General features: G+C 43.6%; 1 protein-coding gene across 1 annotated transcript; it reads left to right on the top strand.

Annotated features, from left to right (window-relative positions):
* Nucleotides 1–8,548: 8,548 nt before the first annotated feature.
* Nucleotides 8,549–10,988, top strand: LOC123059269 (probable jasmonic acid carboxyl methyltransferase 2). The gene is made up of 4 exons (XM_044481875.1): nucleotides 8,549–9,541; nucleotides 9,745–10,137; nucleotides 10,206–10,472; nucleotides 10,544–10,988. Exons 1-4 carry the CDS (start codon nucleotides 9,467–9,469, stop codon nucleotides 10,892–10,894), a joined length of 1,086 nt encoding a protein of 361 aa, XP_044337810.1. The 5' UTR covers nucleotides 8,549–9,466; the 3' UTR covers nucleotides 10,895–10,988.
* The last annotated feature ends 2,988 nt before the right edge of the window (nucleotides 10,989–13,976 follow it).

The following is a 13,976-nucleotide window of genomic DNA, read 5'->3' as shown; positions in this document are numbered from 1 at the left end:
CGAATCAGCACAGGTTAGCTCGTTTACCAACCCATCGGTTGGTCTTAGGGTAGCGAACACGTAATACGTAGGGCCTCTTGTGTTCCAAACAAAAACGTAGGGCCTCTTTTATGAAACTAGCATGGATATCTAATAAATGTTATCCTAAATGCTATAATTCTGATGTCAGCTTTATAGAAATTTCGGGTGAACACGTCGACGACTGTTAGATCTCTGCACGGATCTCAGCGCAAGTGATATAAACACATCTTCAGAAAGACGTTCGCTCTCCGGCCGAAACTGAGGAAATGTGTTGACAATCCACTCACCCTCTCTCACGAGCCCCGTCATCAATCATTTCCCCCTCCCCATCTCTCTCTCTCTCTCTCTCTCTCTCTCTCTCTCTCTCTCTTCCATTCTCGCCGAGTCGCCAAACCCTATCTTTTCCTGGCATTCCTCTCATGATGGCGCTGGCATATGGATTTCCAATGATTGCCAGTGGTGGCAAAGTGTCGCACTGCAGAGGCGGTGGCTCGCATACACTTTGTGGCAGGCAAATCTCAGTGCCGCGACCGATCAACGACGTCCGCGGTGGTGCCACGATTCTGACGGGGAAGAGTTGTTGGAGGTGAGGCATGGGGAGTGCATGTGCGTGTGTAAAGCCGTGGAGGTGCTCGTGTGTGCGCGCTATCTCCATCAATCTCCTCTCCACGTGGTTGATGGCGGTGGCTAGGTGCCCCGGCCCTCAAATTTAGCTCCTCAAACTCCTCTTTAAACCTTAACTCCTCAACTTTGAGGAGTAAAAGAACGGTTCCTAGCTGAGCCTCTAACCTTGACTTCTTTTTATTAACCCAGTCAAGCAAGCACACTGACAAAGGATTTTGTATGAATACCCTCAAATCATGCTGCGTAAGCGGGTTCATATGTCAAACATGCTTTCTTGGTCTCGCAAGCAACTACCTAGAAAGTTTGACAGCTCAAAAAAGGTTCCTACAAACTTTAAAAATCCCAAGCCTTTTACAAAGCAAGTTGATAACTTCCGGCTAACCTTCATAGGTGGATGCATCTTGTTATGTGTACGCAGACCCAGGTGAACCTTGGTCGAGAATCTCATCGGTGTCCATGCCGGCCACGGCTTTTGCTTGTCCAGAGTAGGGGCTGACTTTAAACAGAGGGATCAAACTCGGTGGCAAGAGAAAAGAAAGACTCACAAGGGATAACTGTGGCTTCAGGTACCAACCTTGGTTAGAAGGGGATGGTAGCTATTAGGTCAGACTGGGCTTGGACATATCCTGTCAAAAAAAACACACGATGCAGCTTTACATCACTGAATACATGAAAAGTTCACATGGTGCAGCTTTACATCACTGATTCAACAGCTGACACATTCAAACACATACTACTGAGGATCATCCTTGCATACCATATTGGGTGAAAGAGAATATTAAGTATGATGGCAACTTTTTCGATTTTTTTTGTGTTCATTCATACAGCATCAAGGGCAATGATTTTTTTGGATCAATCATCTGAAAACAGTTTCAATCTGTAATTTAGCTTTGGTTTAGAATTGGTAGGCATAATCTGTAGTTGCCATGGGCATTTCAAATACGCAGTGATGAGTTTTTATATACACCCGCACTGCATTTTTGCCCCTTTTTTTTTGCATAGGAACAACAAATATTGCCATGAAAATTTATACAGTTTTCTATCTCTGCAAATAAACTATTTTCTGGTTCAATCATATTACATTCGTCAGAGGTGTCATGGAAATTTAATCCCACAGTTAACATGGTAACTTTCAATCTATATGTTTGGTTTAGCATTATAGGTACAATCTTTTTTTTGAAGGGAAAACCTGCTCGGCACTTTATTATGAGTTAATGAGAATTACATCCTTCAAAACATGCGGTAAAAGGAAACTAGGGGGATCATCATCCCAAGTAAACATCAGGTTTGAATCAAAAGCATGTCTTGCTAAGAAATGTGCAAAGCCATTTGCCTCCCTCGGACAATGCTGAAACTGAATTGAAGCAATATCATGGGCATACCGGAAGCAATCTGCTAAGATCGCAAAATATGGTGCCAAAATGTCAGCCTCGCCTCTACATGCCGAAATAATCTCCAAACAATCTGACTCAACCGTCACCCTGGAGCAACCCATTTGATTGACAAGTTGTAGACCTCGGCGAAGAGCCAACGCTTCTGCTGTAGTCGCGCTATCAGCATATGTGAACGGTTCTGCCACTCCCGCCACTGCTTCTCCTCGACAGTTCCTGATGATCGCAGCAATTGCTCCGACGCCGTTTTCAAAGAACGAGGCATCAGTGTTCAGTTTGTATGATCCTTGGCCTGGTTTTTCCCACGTAAACTTCACAGCAATGTTGTCCCTTGGCTTAGCTGTCGAATTGCCTGTTATTGCATGAACGGCAAAAGCTGTGCTCCTTGGAGTTTTGACCATTTGCCCCTTGCATGATTCTCTCGTTTCCCACCAGATATACCACGCTGCCACAGCCAATGTTTCATGTAGTCCCAATTGGCCAAGCACTGGCGAAGAACCACGTGGTCTTCGCAGTAGTTCTTCTAGAATGACAGAACCGGAGCGATCCACCGTAAGGGCATGTTTAACAACATCATCCAAGCCAAGTGCACGCCAATACTGACATCGCTCTAGGGAAGCTGAAAATCAAGTGCTTAATGTCTTCCAGACCAGACTTGCACACGGGACAAAGGGGTGAAACCTTAATATGTTTGCGAGCTAAGACTGCCATACCAGGGATTAAACCATGAAGCGCCCGCCAAATAAATATCTTCACTTTACTCGGTATCTCCAGTTTCCAAACCGTTTCCCAAACCGGATTAATATTTGATGTGCCCTGGATGCTTGAACATCTTGATCCAAACTGGTGTTCCCATTCAACATAATACGCCGATCGGACAGTGAAAGAGAAAGATTTGGTGTTATTCCATGCGACGAAGTCCTCCACAATATTTTCTGACAGTGGGATTCTTAAGATTCTCTCGGCATCCAGAGGTAGGAAGATGCTTCTTATAAGTGCCTCATCCCAACTAGCAGTTCCTGGAACCATTAGTTCGTCGACTGTCCGGAGCAAGGAATTACCCCTCCTTGTTATGACCATCCTAGTGTGGCTAGAAGGGATCCAATGATCATCCCATATATTAATTCTCTCACCGGAACCAATTCACCAAATGTGACCTCTTCGGAAAGTCTGTAGCCCCGCCAAGATGCTTTTCCATGTATAAGATGACCCCTTTTTGGGTCCTGCTTCAAGAAGATTCCCATCAGGAAAATATTTAGACCGCAGAACTTTGGCACATAATGTTTCAGGATGTGTTAACTGCCTCCAGCTTTGTTTTGCCAACATCGCCAAGTTAAACGCATGGAGATCCCTAAATCCCATACCTCCCCTGACTTTTGGTATGCACATTTTCCACCATGCTAGCCAGTGCATTTTCTTCTCCTCCTCTGTATCTCCCCACCAGAAAGCTGACATGGCATCTGTGATTTCCTTACAAACCTTCTTTGGGATCTTAAACACACCCATAGCAAAAACTGGAATTGATTGAATGATTGATTTTGGTAAAATTTCCTTACCCCCCAGGGACAACAATTTCTCTTTCCAACCTTTCAGTCGATTAACCACCCTTTCCAACAGGTGGGTAAAACTATCACTTCTATCCAACCCAATCATGGAGGGGAGTCCAAGATATGTATCTGAAAGGGCTTCCGTCATAATGTTAAGCTCTGTGCAAATTTCAGCTTTGACATCTACATTCACGTTAGGACTGAAAAATATGCTACTCTTCCCTTCACTCACAATCTGACCAGAACTTGCACAGTAGTCATACAATACTTGTCTCAATGAGGTTGCATTATTCATATCGGCCTTCATAAGGATTAGGGAATCATCAGCAAATAGTAAATGAGAGACTGATGGTGCATTCCTGCACACCCTTACCCCTTCAATGCCACGAACCTCCTCTGCTTGAGATAGAGCACTAGATAAACCCTCTGCACACAGAAGAAACAAATATGGTGACAGGGGGTCCCCTTGCCGGAGCCCCCTAGAAGGGATGAAACCTTCTGTTTCTTGATCATTGTACCGCACCTTATATTTCACTGAGGTAACGCATGCCATCAAAAGATCAACAATCTCTTTGTGGAACCCCAATCTCACCATCATTTTCTCCAAGAATTTCTATTCTACTCGATCATAGGCCTTATGCATATCAAGTTTTACAGCACAGTACCCTGTATTGCCCTTCTTATTTTTTATTGTGTGAAGACATTCATAGGACAGGAGAATATTATCTGTAATGAGTCGGCCGGGCACAAAAGCACTTTGTACTGGAGAGATAATATCATCAAGACATGCTTTTAATCTGAAAGCTATCATTTTGGAGATCACTTTATAAAGAACATTACACAAACTTGTAGGTCTGTATTGTGAAATTCTCTCCGGGCTATCTACCTTGGGAATGAGTACGATGACAGTGTCGTTCCAACCATCCGGGATTACCTTATTATTGACTGCATTCAGAACCTCACTAGTAAGAGCACCCCCTAGGATATTCCAGCATTTCTTGAAAAATATAGCATGCAATCCATCAGTCCCAGGCGCCTTCATGTCTCTAATAGAAAAAAGAGCTTTCTTAACCTCCTCTGCAGTATAAGGTTTCAGCAAGGCTTCGTTCATCTCACTGGTAACTCTTGGATTTACCTTCTCAAGGAACACCGGGTCAGGCTCATCAATCTCTGTGGAGAAGAGTCCCACAAAATAATCTGAAATAAATGGATTCAGATAGTCAGTTCCCTCCAGCCATGCGCCTTGATCATCTCGTAGTTTGGTGATCCTATTCCGTAGCCTTCTAGCAGAGGCAAAATTGTGGAAATACGAAGTATTTTTGTCACCAAACATGAGCCAGTTGATCCGGCTCCTTTGGGCCCAGTGAATCTCTTCAATCTGAAGTAGTTTCTCAAGTTCTTCGGCCAAATCTTTCTGCCTTTGAGCATTCTGGTGTGTCAAAGTATCCCTTGCAACTTGCTCCAACTCTCTCTGTACATTCTTTATTTTCCTTGATGACTTTTTCAATACTGTTTTATCCCATACGTGCAACTGTTTATGTACCAAAGCAAGCTTTTCCGCAAGTCCCATATTCCCTTCTGTAGACTGCCAGGCTTGTTCGACCATTCTATAGGTACAATCTTTAGTTCCTATGGGCAAATCCCATTATGCACTGATGGCAAGTCGATATGTATCCCCAGCGCAATTTTCCAGGTTCTTTGTTGCTTAAGGAGTCCACCATTTTTTGCCATGGCAAATTTTAGCGTGCATGGCCTCCATCCAACAATTCATGCTTTTTTGCTCACATGTCAGCTTTAACTTTTTTTGCACGATGGCAAATATGCTTCATGCACCATGCGAATTTCTTATTTTTAATCATGGAAAATCTAATTCTTGGACCGTGGCAAAATATTTTCTCATATTATGGTGTCTTTTTGCTTCATGTGACCGTGGTATTTTCTAATACATTGCTACAAATTATAGTTTACTTAGCAGTTTTGTGACAAATAACTTGCGTGGATTAGTCATATGGCAATTATTTCAAAAAAGTGCGTGTCATTCATCATAGCAAAATTTTCTAAACATTTTTGGGGTTATTTTCACACACAAAAAATGTATGAAAATGTTATCTCCATAACATTTTTACCCTTTGAAGAACATGGCAATTTAACTTTATAGCATGCTAAATTACATTTATTGCCATTGAAATTTTACTTTTTATTTGGCATCGAAATGTCTTACTTTTATTACCATGGAAAAATTAACTTTTTTATTTGCCATGGCTATTCAACTTTTATCAGCATGACAATTTTACCTTTTATCTTCCATGGAAAAACTAATTTAACACTACTAGGAAATACCTTATAGATAGATGCTTAGCAGTAACGTGCAGTATAAGCCCTGCGCTACTACTAAGTGGTCTCCATCGTGCCCCCCCTGGACAAGCCGTAGTAGTATCACGGGCTATAAACACACGTTACTACTATGTTGATAATAGTAGCGCGGGGTATAAACCCGACCCTACTACTAAGTGGTCTCCACCATACCCCCCAAGATAGGCCATAGTAGTATTGTGGGGTATAAACCCAACGCTACTACTATCGACCGACCAACATATGTATACACATAGCGCACAGAGGCCCAAACCCAGACCCACACTCTCTTGATTCCCTTTCTCCCTCCCACCAGCGATGCCCTTCCTCACCCACCGCCACTGTCGGGCTCGCACCTCGACATGTCCCCCAAATCCGGCGACCACCTCTCCCGCCGCAGCCCCCTCCCCTACCCCTCCTTCCTCCTCCTTCTCCGCTGCTGGAAGGATAGGGAGATCCAGCAGAGTGTCGTCCATGGCGATGGCCAGATCTGTCATGGACCCAACCACTTGCACTTCCTCGTCGGGACAGGGCCTCGTGAGGACATGAGGTCCTAGCAAAAGCAGTAGCAGGTCACCGGGCGTCGTCTAGGGTTTCGGGCGTCAGCTCCAACTCTCTATCTATCTCTCTTCCTCTTCTAATCCTTTTCTCTTTTTTTGTAGAAGCAGCAAAGGAGAGGTGTGGGGAAGAGTTGGATTGGAAAGCACAATAACCATGAACGACTTCATCCACTCCAGGATCAGCATCAGCCATCGATGGAGAGGATGATGACGCCCAACCGCAGCAACCATGGCTGGGATTTATTTTTTTAATTCCTGCAGCAAACAGCGATCGGAGCCTATGGAGGGAACTCGTGGGTGACAGTCTTGGGGACTCCCGGGCTGATTCCCATGAGCTGGGGGTACAGGGGAACGAGGCGGGGCTTTGCGACAAGCTAGCAGACCTTGGGGTGTTTTCCGGCCATGAGGACTCCAGAAGACGAGGGGCGGCCATGGCAGAAGCAACAGTTGGTCAAATACTGCTTTGACCATGGCCAGGTCAGCAAACTACGTGAGCAAACCATCAAAGACGATTTTTGAACGGTATTGGAAAGTTTAGGCGGTTAGGAGAGCAGAAAAAATGATCAGGGGGTCACGTGAACCACCCATTTTCTTGAAGGTAGTAAAATGGACTTTTTTCTTAAAAGAAAAAGAGATGACATAACTGAAGTAGAGGAAGAGTGGAAGACCATGTATTGCCCTTGCTTGAATTGGAACAACAACAGCCTGAACATATCTTCTAGCTCAATCTTGTGAAATATCCTTATGAATCATAATTTGGAAAAAAAATATTGTGCTCTCCTTTAGTCCGGCCTGCCCAACTTTTTATTTCAAGCTCCGCTGGTGGCTGGATGTGAAGCAAAGCAAAAGGGGAACTGGAAGTTGGACTCGGCTCGCCATCCCCTCCATCGCCCGTCATCCGTTCGACGAAATGCCGCCTACCCTCCTCCTTAGCATTAGGTGGCTCTGTACACATAGGAGACGGTTGTGCAAGCAGGAGGAGGGTGGGCGTCCTGCACAAGTTCTAATGCAAACCAACATGCTATAATGGTTGGCTATTAGTGCCTCTTATGAGGTTGTGCAGGTCTGTTCATGGGAGGGATCCAGGAGTATATATGTTCAAGCAGGTGTGGTCCGAATGCAACCGGTAGTTTGCAAGCTGGAAAAATTCTTGAGGCAACGATGGTTAAAAAAGAAAAAAAAATAGGCAACAAACAGATGATACTGAAGCATTGCTTTCTTTTAGGGAAACAGTATATGGATAATGATGTCCACAGTTTCTTTCAATTTGTTATTCAGGATGGTGAGTTGGTGGCGGATGGTGGCTGGTTATCCTTGACCTTTTGGAAGGCAGCAGCACCATATTCGCTCATTAGTCAAACTACAAGACATGGGTGGGTTTTCTTGTGTGGGGTATGTGATGGCGTCGCTTCTATCTCTATGAATTTTATATATCGTGTTTTTTTTGTTTGAACAGACTGCTGTTTATAATGTAAATGCGTGCCTATTTCTCGAAGTACATGTTCCTGCCACAACTTTATTCTAAATGATCATGCATCTCGTACTATAAGTTCATTATTATTCAGTCAAAGTCTGCTTCCAATTATTGCTCAAGTTCGTTTTTCATGGTCTCGGATTATGCATCTGACTTTAATTAAGGCCCACTCTGTCCTTTTATTCTTGATTATTCTTGTGAACCTGTTCCTCCAGCCTCGCAGCCTTTCCTTCTGGCACACGGTATAGTTGGGACGATGTTGTAACTCCTGTCAGAATAGTCATCACAATTTGAGCATAGAAAATGGCAAATCTGCTGGTACAAAACAAGCTCTAGTAGTGACAGGTTATTAATGTATAATATCCTGATTTGAGTTTGACCTAATCTTTCATTCAAGCTGCAGAGGCCTTGGGGTAACGCACAGGGACCTTTTAACCTGTGATGTGCCAGCGCCTCCCTCCCTGGGTTCTTCAAGTCTGGGCGCATCAATGGGCATTTCGGAGAAGTCATGGCCTCATGGGTAATTTTGTGAGGACTGTGGTGTGGCGCTGGAGTCTGGAGGGAAGTTTGCAGGAAGCGCATGGCGGATTAGCTATGCTGACTGTTTCGGTCACTAAGGCATGATGAGCTGATGATCACCCGACTGGCCGGTCTGTGACTGATTTCCTGAAGGTACACCACATTTGATGAGATTGAAGCATTGCTTTCTTTAGGGAAACAATATGTAGATAATAATGTCTACAGTATCCTTCAGTTTGTTGTTATTCAGGATGATGAATCGGTGGCTGATGGTTATAGGCTATCCTTGGCATTTTGGAAGGCAGCATCATATTCAGACTGCATTACGCAAACTATCTCTATGAATTTATATATTGTGTTTTTTTGCTGTTTGAACAGACTGCTGTTTATATTGTAAAGGTGTGACCTATTGGTCGAAGTACATGTTCACACCACAACTTCATTCTAAGTGATCATGGATCTCGTATGTTAGTTCATTATTCAGTGAAAAGTTAGGTTTCAGTTATTGTTAGAGTTCGTGTTTCGTGGTCTCAATGGATTTCTATGCATCTGATCTCAATTAAGGCCCACCCTGTTCTTAGTTTTTGTTCATGATTATGTTTTAGCTTCAGAGCGTTTCTCTCTTGCACGCGATATAGTAGGGAGCTAGGGATGATGTTGTAACTTGCCAGAACAGTCATTCTCAGTTGAGCATAGAAAATGACAAGTCTGCTTATCTAAAATAAAGTCTAGTAGTGACAGGTTGTTAATGTATTATATCCTTGACTTGAATTTAACCGTTCATTCAACATTTCTGTTAGCTGGCCCTAGGATTGATAAGCACGTTGACCATATTGTTCCACCCAATAAGCACCCTGAACAGCCATTCAAGTTAGCATAAGAAGAGCTGAACTTCCAGTACATCTTCACCATCTCCTTCCCAATCTTGCTCTCTGAGGTTCAAGGTCTCTGGAGGTTATCCCTGCTGCAACTAGTGCCATGGATCCCAAACAGATGGTGCATATGAATCAAGGACAAGAGGAAACTAGCTATGCTCGCAACTCCAGTATTCAGGTATACCTTCTTCTCTCTTGATCGATTCAGTACTGTTATTTCTATGGTCCCTTCTGAAACTTGGCTTCTGAAGACTGTCTCGTCAAGAATTTGTTCATATTATATCTTATACTATTACTGACAACTAAACTAAACACCATAAATAAAGAATAATATTGGGAAAGACTTAACTGGATTTCTGAAGAAGTACAAGTCGAGTGCAGAATGCTGCGCAGAACAGGATGAAGCCCCTGATAGAAGCGGCAATCGTTGATGTATGCAGCAACACCAGCACCTTGTCGTGCGGAAAGGTGGTGATCATGGACTTGGGCTGCTCCTCTGGTCCAAATGCGGTGGCATTGGTGTCAATCGCCCTTGAGGCCACCCACAGCCACTTTCTTCAGTTGCAGCAGCCACCTCCGGAAGTCTGTGTACTCCTGAATGATCTCCCATACAATGACTTCAACGTGGTGGTGAAGAGCCTGGTTCCGCTCCGTAAAATGAACGAGTCTGTTGTTGTAACTGGTGTTGTACCAGGGTCATTCTACGAGAGGCTCTTCCCTGGTGGATCCTTGCATCTTATCTGCTCATCCAACATCCTTAATTGGCTCTCAAAGGTGTGTAAATTCGGCACTCCACTCCAACAGCCTTCATTCCTTCATTATCTGATTCTTTAGAGGTACAGGCTCCTCGAGATTTAATGATGAACCAAATCCCGGCGTACGACATCGATGAACATGTCAGGCGTGAAAGACTCACGGTGGTTGCTGGAGCTTATGCAAGACAGTTCAGGAAAGATTTCACACTTTTCTTGGAGCTGAGAGCCAAAGAATTGGTCCCTAAAGGCAGGATGATTGTTTCCCTTGCTGGGAGGCGTTCTGATGAACTCATAAACGAAAGCTCTCACGTCTGGGGAACTGTAGCTCAGATTTTAGCCATCATGGCCTTAGAGGTACGCTTTATCATTTGTAGCAATCGTGTAATTGTTTGACATCTCGAGTTTCTCTTTTGGATCACTAACAGGGTGCGATTGACAAAGCAAAGTTTGATTCTTTCTACATACCAGCATATGGGCCTTCCCTTGAAGAGCTGAGGGAAATCATCCAGGAAGATGGTTCCTTCTCAGTCACCGAGATGCAGGCGCACGAGCCTACAAGCGGCATGGACTATGCATGCCTCACCCCAAACATGATTGCGAATAGTTTGAGAGCTATATATGAGCCGATAATAGACCAACATTTTGGATCCTCTGGAGAGGTCATGGATGAGTTTGTGAGGACCGCGGAGAAGTATTTGAGCCTGCAAGGTGGCTCTCAAGTCAAGCAGACCAAAAACCCGATAGTTATGCTGGTTGTATCGCTCACCAAGGCATGACATGGCAACTGGCGTGTTATTGCTTAGCTTGTATCACTCATCAATTCATAAACTCGATTGGATTTTCGAGAGACGAAAAGAAAGATATGTTCTGTAATAATATTTTCATTGTTTGAGCCAAGTATCTGTCTTTTTTTTCTTATCTCACAATGCATTTGAGTATATTATTGAAGTTATTCAGAGGTATAGGATATTCTCTCATATTTTTTTCGAAAAGGGGATACCCCGGCCTCTGCATCAGATCGATGCATACGGCCATCTTATTAAATCAAATAAGTTCCAACAAGGTCTCAAAGTCTCTTACTGAAAAGTGAACAAAGCTCACACAAAGCCAACATGGGCTAGAAACACAGACTAGCCATATAAAAGACGCCACAACCGGCTGGCTGAAAAAGAGATAGGTAAACTAATTGCCTATCCTATTACATGATCGCCATCCAAACCGGTTGAAGATATCCCGAGCTACCATCTCCCAGCGGATAGATCCAGTAACCAAACGCTCCCTGGCCTCCGTCGGAGTGAGTAGCAACCACGAACGGATCAACGCCGTGGCTCTGAAAATAACCTGCAAAAAATAAATATGTGTTGTCCTGTTAAAAACCAAATCATTTCTGCAATTTCAGAGCGCCCACACCAAGGCACAGACTCCTACACGAATATGTCTCGCTAACTCAGGCTCTACCCTGTTAAGCCACGTTCCAAATAACGTGTTGACTGAATTCGGTGGAGTAATATTAAAAGCAATATGGATCGTCCTCCATAAAACTTTAGCTAGCGGGCAATCAAGAAAAAGGTGTTTGATCGTCTCATCCCGATCACAGAAACTACACCTAGTAGATCATGTCCAATTACGCTTTGTCAAATTGTCCTTGGTTAAAATAACTTGTTTATGCAGAAACCATATAAATACTTTGATTTTCAAAGGGACTTTGACAGCCCAAACATGTTTGGAACTAGGAATCGAGCTTGAATTGATAACATCAACATATATTGATTTAACAGTAAAAACTCCAGACCTAGTAAGCTTCCAGCATAATTCATCTGGTTGTTGGGAAAGCTGAATGTCCATCAGTCTCCTTACTAGATGCAGCCATTTTTCCCAACGATTACCCACTAATGCCCTTCTGAACTGAATATTAAGGGGGATCGATTGTAATACCGTGGCAACAAAAGTCTCACGTCTTTGAACTATACAATACAAAGACGGATATTGGATTGCTAAGGGGGTCTCTCTGAGCCAAGTATCCTCCCAGAATCGCGTACTGGCACCGTCACCAACAATAAACTTTGTCCTATTAAATAAGGACAACTTTACTTTCATAAGCCCTTTCCAAAAGGGTGAATCAGTCGGTCTTACTGTCACCTGAGACAGAGTTTTGGTTTGAAGATACTTGCTACGGAGGATTTGCGCCCAAGTGGCGTCAGTTCCACTTGATAACTTCCACAACCACTTGCTGAGAAGACATCTGTTCTTAACTTCAAGATTCTCAATACCAAGACCCCCTTGGTCTTTCGGTCTACAGATGATATCCCATTTGGCTAACTGGTATTTTCTTTTAATCTCATCACCTTGCCAGAAGAAACGCGATCGATAGAAGTCCAGTCTTTTCCTAACTCCAACTGGGACTTCGAAGAACGACAAAAGAAACATAGGCATACTCGTGAGAACCGAATTTATCAGAATTAAACGGCCTCCATACGACATGAGCTTGCCCTTCCAGCAACTCAGTTTCTTTTCAAATCGATCCTCGATGCACTTCCACTCTGTGTTTGTCAGCTTACGATGGTGGATTGGTATTCCTAAGTAGGTGAAAGGCAAAGCCCCCAAATCACACCCGAACAATTGCCTATAAGCCTCTTGTTCATCGTTGGCTCTACCAAAGCAGAACAACTCGCTTTTGTGAAAGTTAATTTTTAACTCGGTCAATTGTTCAAATAAGCATAACACCAGCTTCATATTTCTCGCCTTTTCCAAGTCATGCTCCATAAAGATGATTGTATCATCAGCATATTGGAGGATGGACACACCTCCATCAACTAGATGAGGTACCAGGCCACCCACTTGACCAGCCTCCTTGGCCCTTCCTATTAGAATTGCCAACATATCCACTACAATGTTAAACAAGATAGGGGACATCGGATCCCCTTGTCGCAGGCCCTTTTGTGTCTGGAAATAATGACCGATCTCATCATTCACTTTGATTCCAACACTCCCTTTTTGCGTATATGACTCAACCTGGCGTCGCCAGATTTCATCAAAGCCTTTCATACGCAACGCCTGTTGTAGGAATGGCCATTTAACTTTATCATACACTTTCTCGAAATCCACCTTAAAGATGACTCCATCCAACTTTTTTGAGTGAATTTCATGGAGCGTTTCATGCAGGACCACCACCCCTTCTAGAATATTCCTGTCCGGCATGAAAGCAGTTTGGGAATGTTGCACTACAGAATGCGCAATCTGTGTGAGCCGATTAGTCCCAACCTTGGTGAAAATTTTGAAACTAACATTGAGAAGGCAGATCGGCCTAAACTGCTCGATTCTCACAGCATCCGTTTTCTTAGGAAGCAGTGTTATTGTTCCAAAATTTAAGTGAAATAACTGAAGCAGTCCAGAGAAAAGATCGTGAAATATTGGAAGTAAATCCCCCTTAATAATGTGCCAACATCTCTTGTAAAACTCCGCCGGGAATCCATCAGGCCCGAGAGCCTTATTGTTTTTCATCTGCGATATAGCATCAAACACCTCCTTCTCCGAGAATGGGGCAACCAGAATATCATTATCACGAGCAGTTAGTTGAGGCACATCCTCAATCCTGGACTCATCGAGGGATACACAACTGTCCTCCGGAGGTCCAAATAGCTGCTTATAATATTCGGTGATATAAAATTTCAGGTTGTCATGCCCTACAATCGTTCCTTCCTCTTGCTCAAGCTGAAAGATTCTCTTTTTTCTGTGTTTGCCATTAGCAATCAAGTGAAAGAATTGAGTGTTTGCGTCCCCCTAGACCACTCTGCGAACCTTAGCCTGCAACGCCCACTTCAATTCTTCCTGACGGAGAATTTCTTTCAACCTCATCTC

The sequence above is a fragment of the Triticum aestivum genome, chromosome 3A (assembly GCF_018294505.1).
Source record: "Triticum aestivum cultivar Chinese Spring chromosome 3A, IWGSC CS RefSeq v2.1, whole genome shotgun sequence".
Taxonomy (NCBI): Eukaryota; Viridiplantae; Streptophyta; class Magnoliopsida; order Poales; family Poaceae; genus Triticum; species Triticum aestivum.
The sequence above is the reverse complement of the archived record's forward strand: the minus strand, read 5'-3'. Positions and strand labels throughout refer to the sequence as shown.

Excerpts from the sequence above, each read along its gene's own strand:
- LOC123059269 (XM_044481875.1), top strand. The coding sequence starts at position 9,467 with ATGGATCCCAAACAGATGGTGCATATGAATCAAGGACAAGAGGAAACT. Across the intron at positions 9,542-9,744 it reads CTCGCAACTCCAGTATTCAG|AATGCTGCGCAGAACAGGAT; the intron begins GTATACCTTCTT and ends AGTCGAGTGCAG. Across the intron at positions 10,138-10,205 it reads TCCTTAATTGGCTCTCAAAG|GCTCCTCGAGATTTAATGAT; the intron begins GTGTGTAAATTC and ends TTAGAGGTACAG.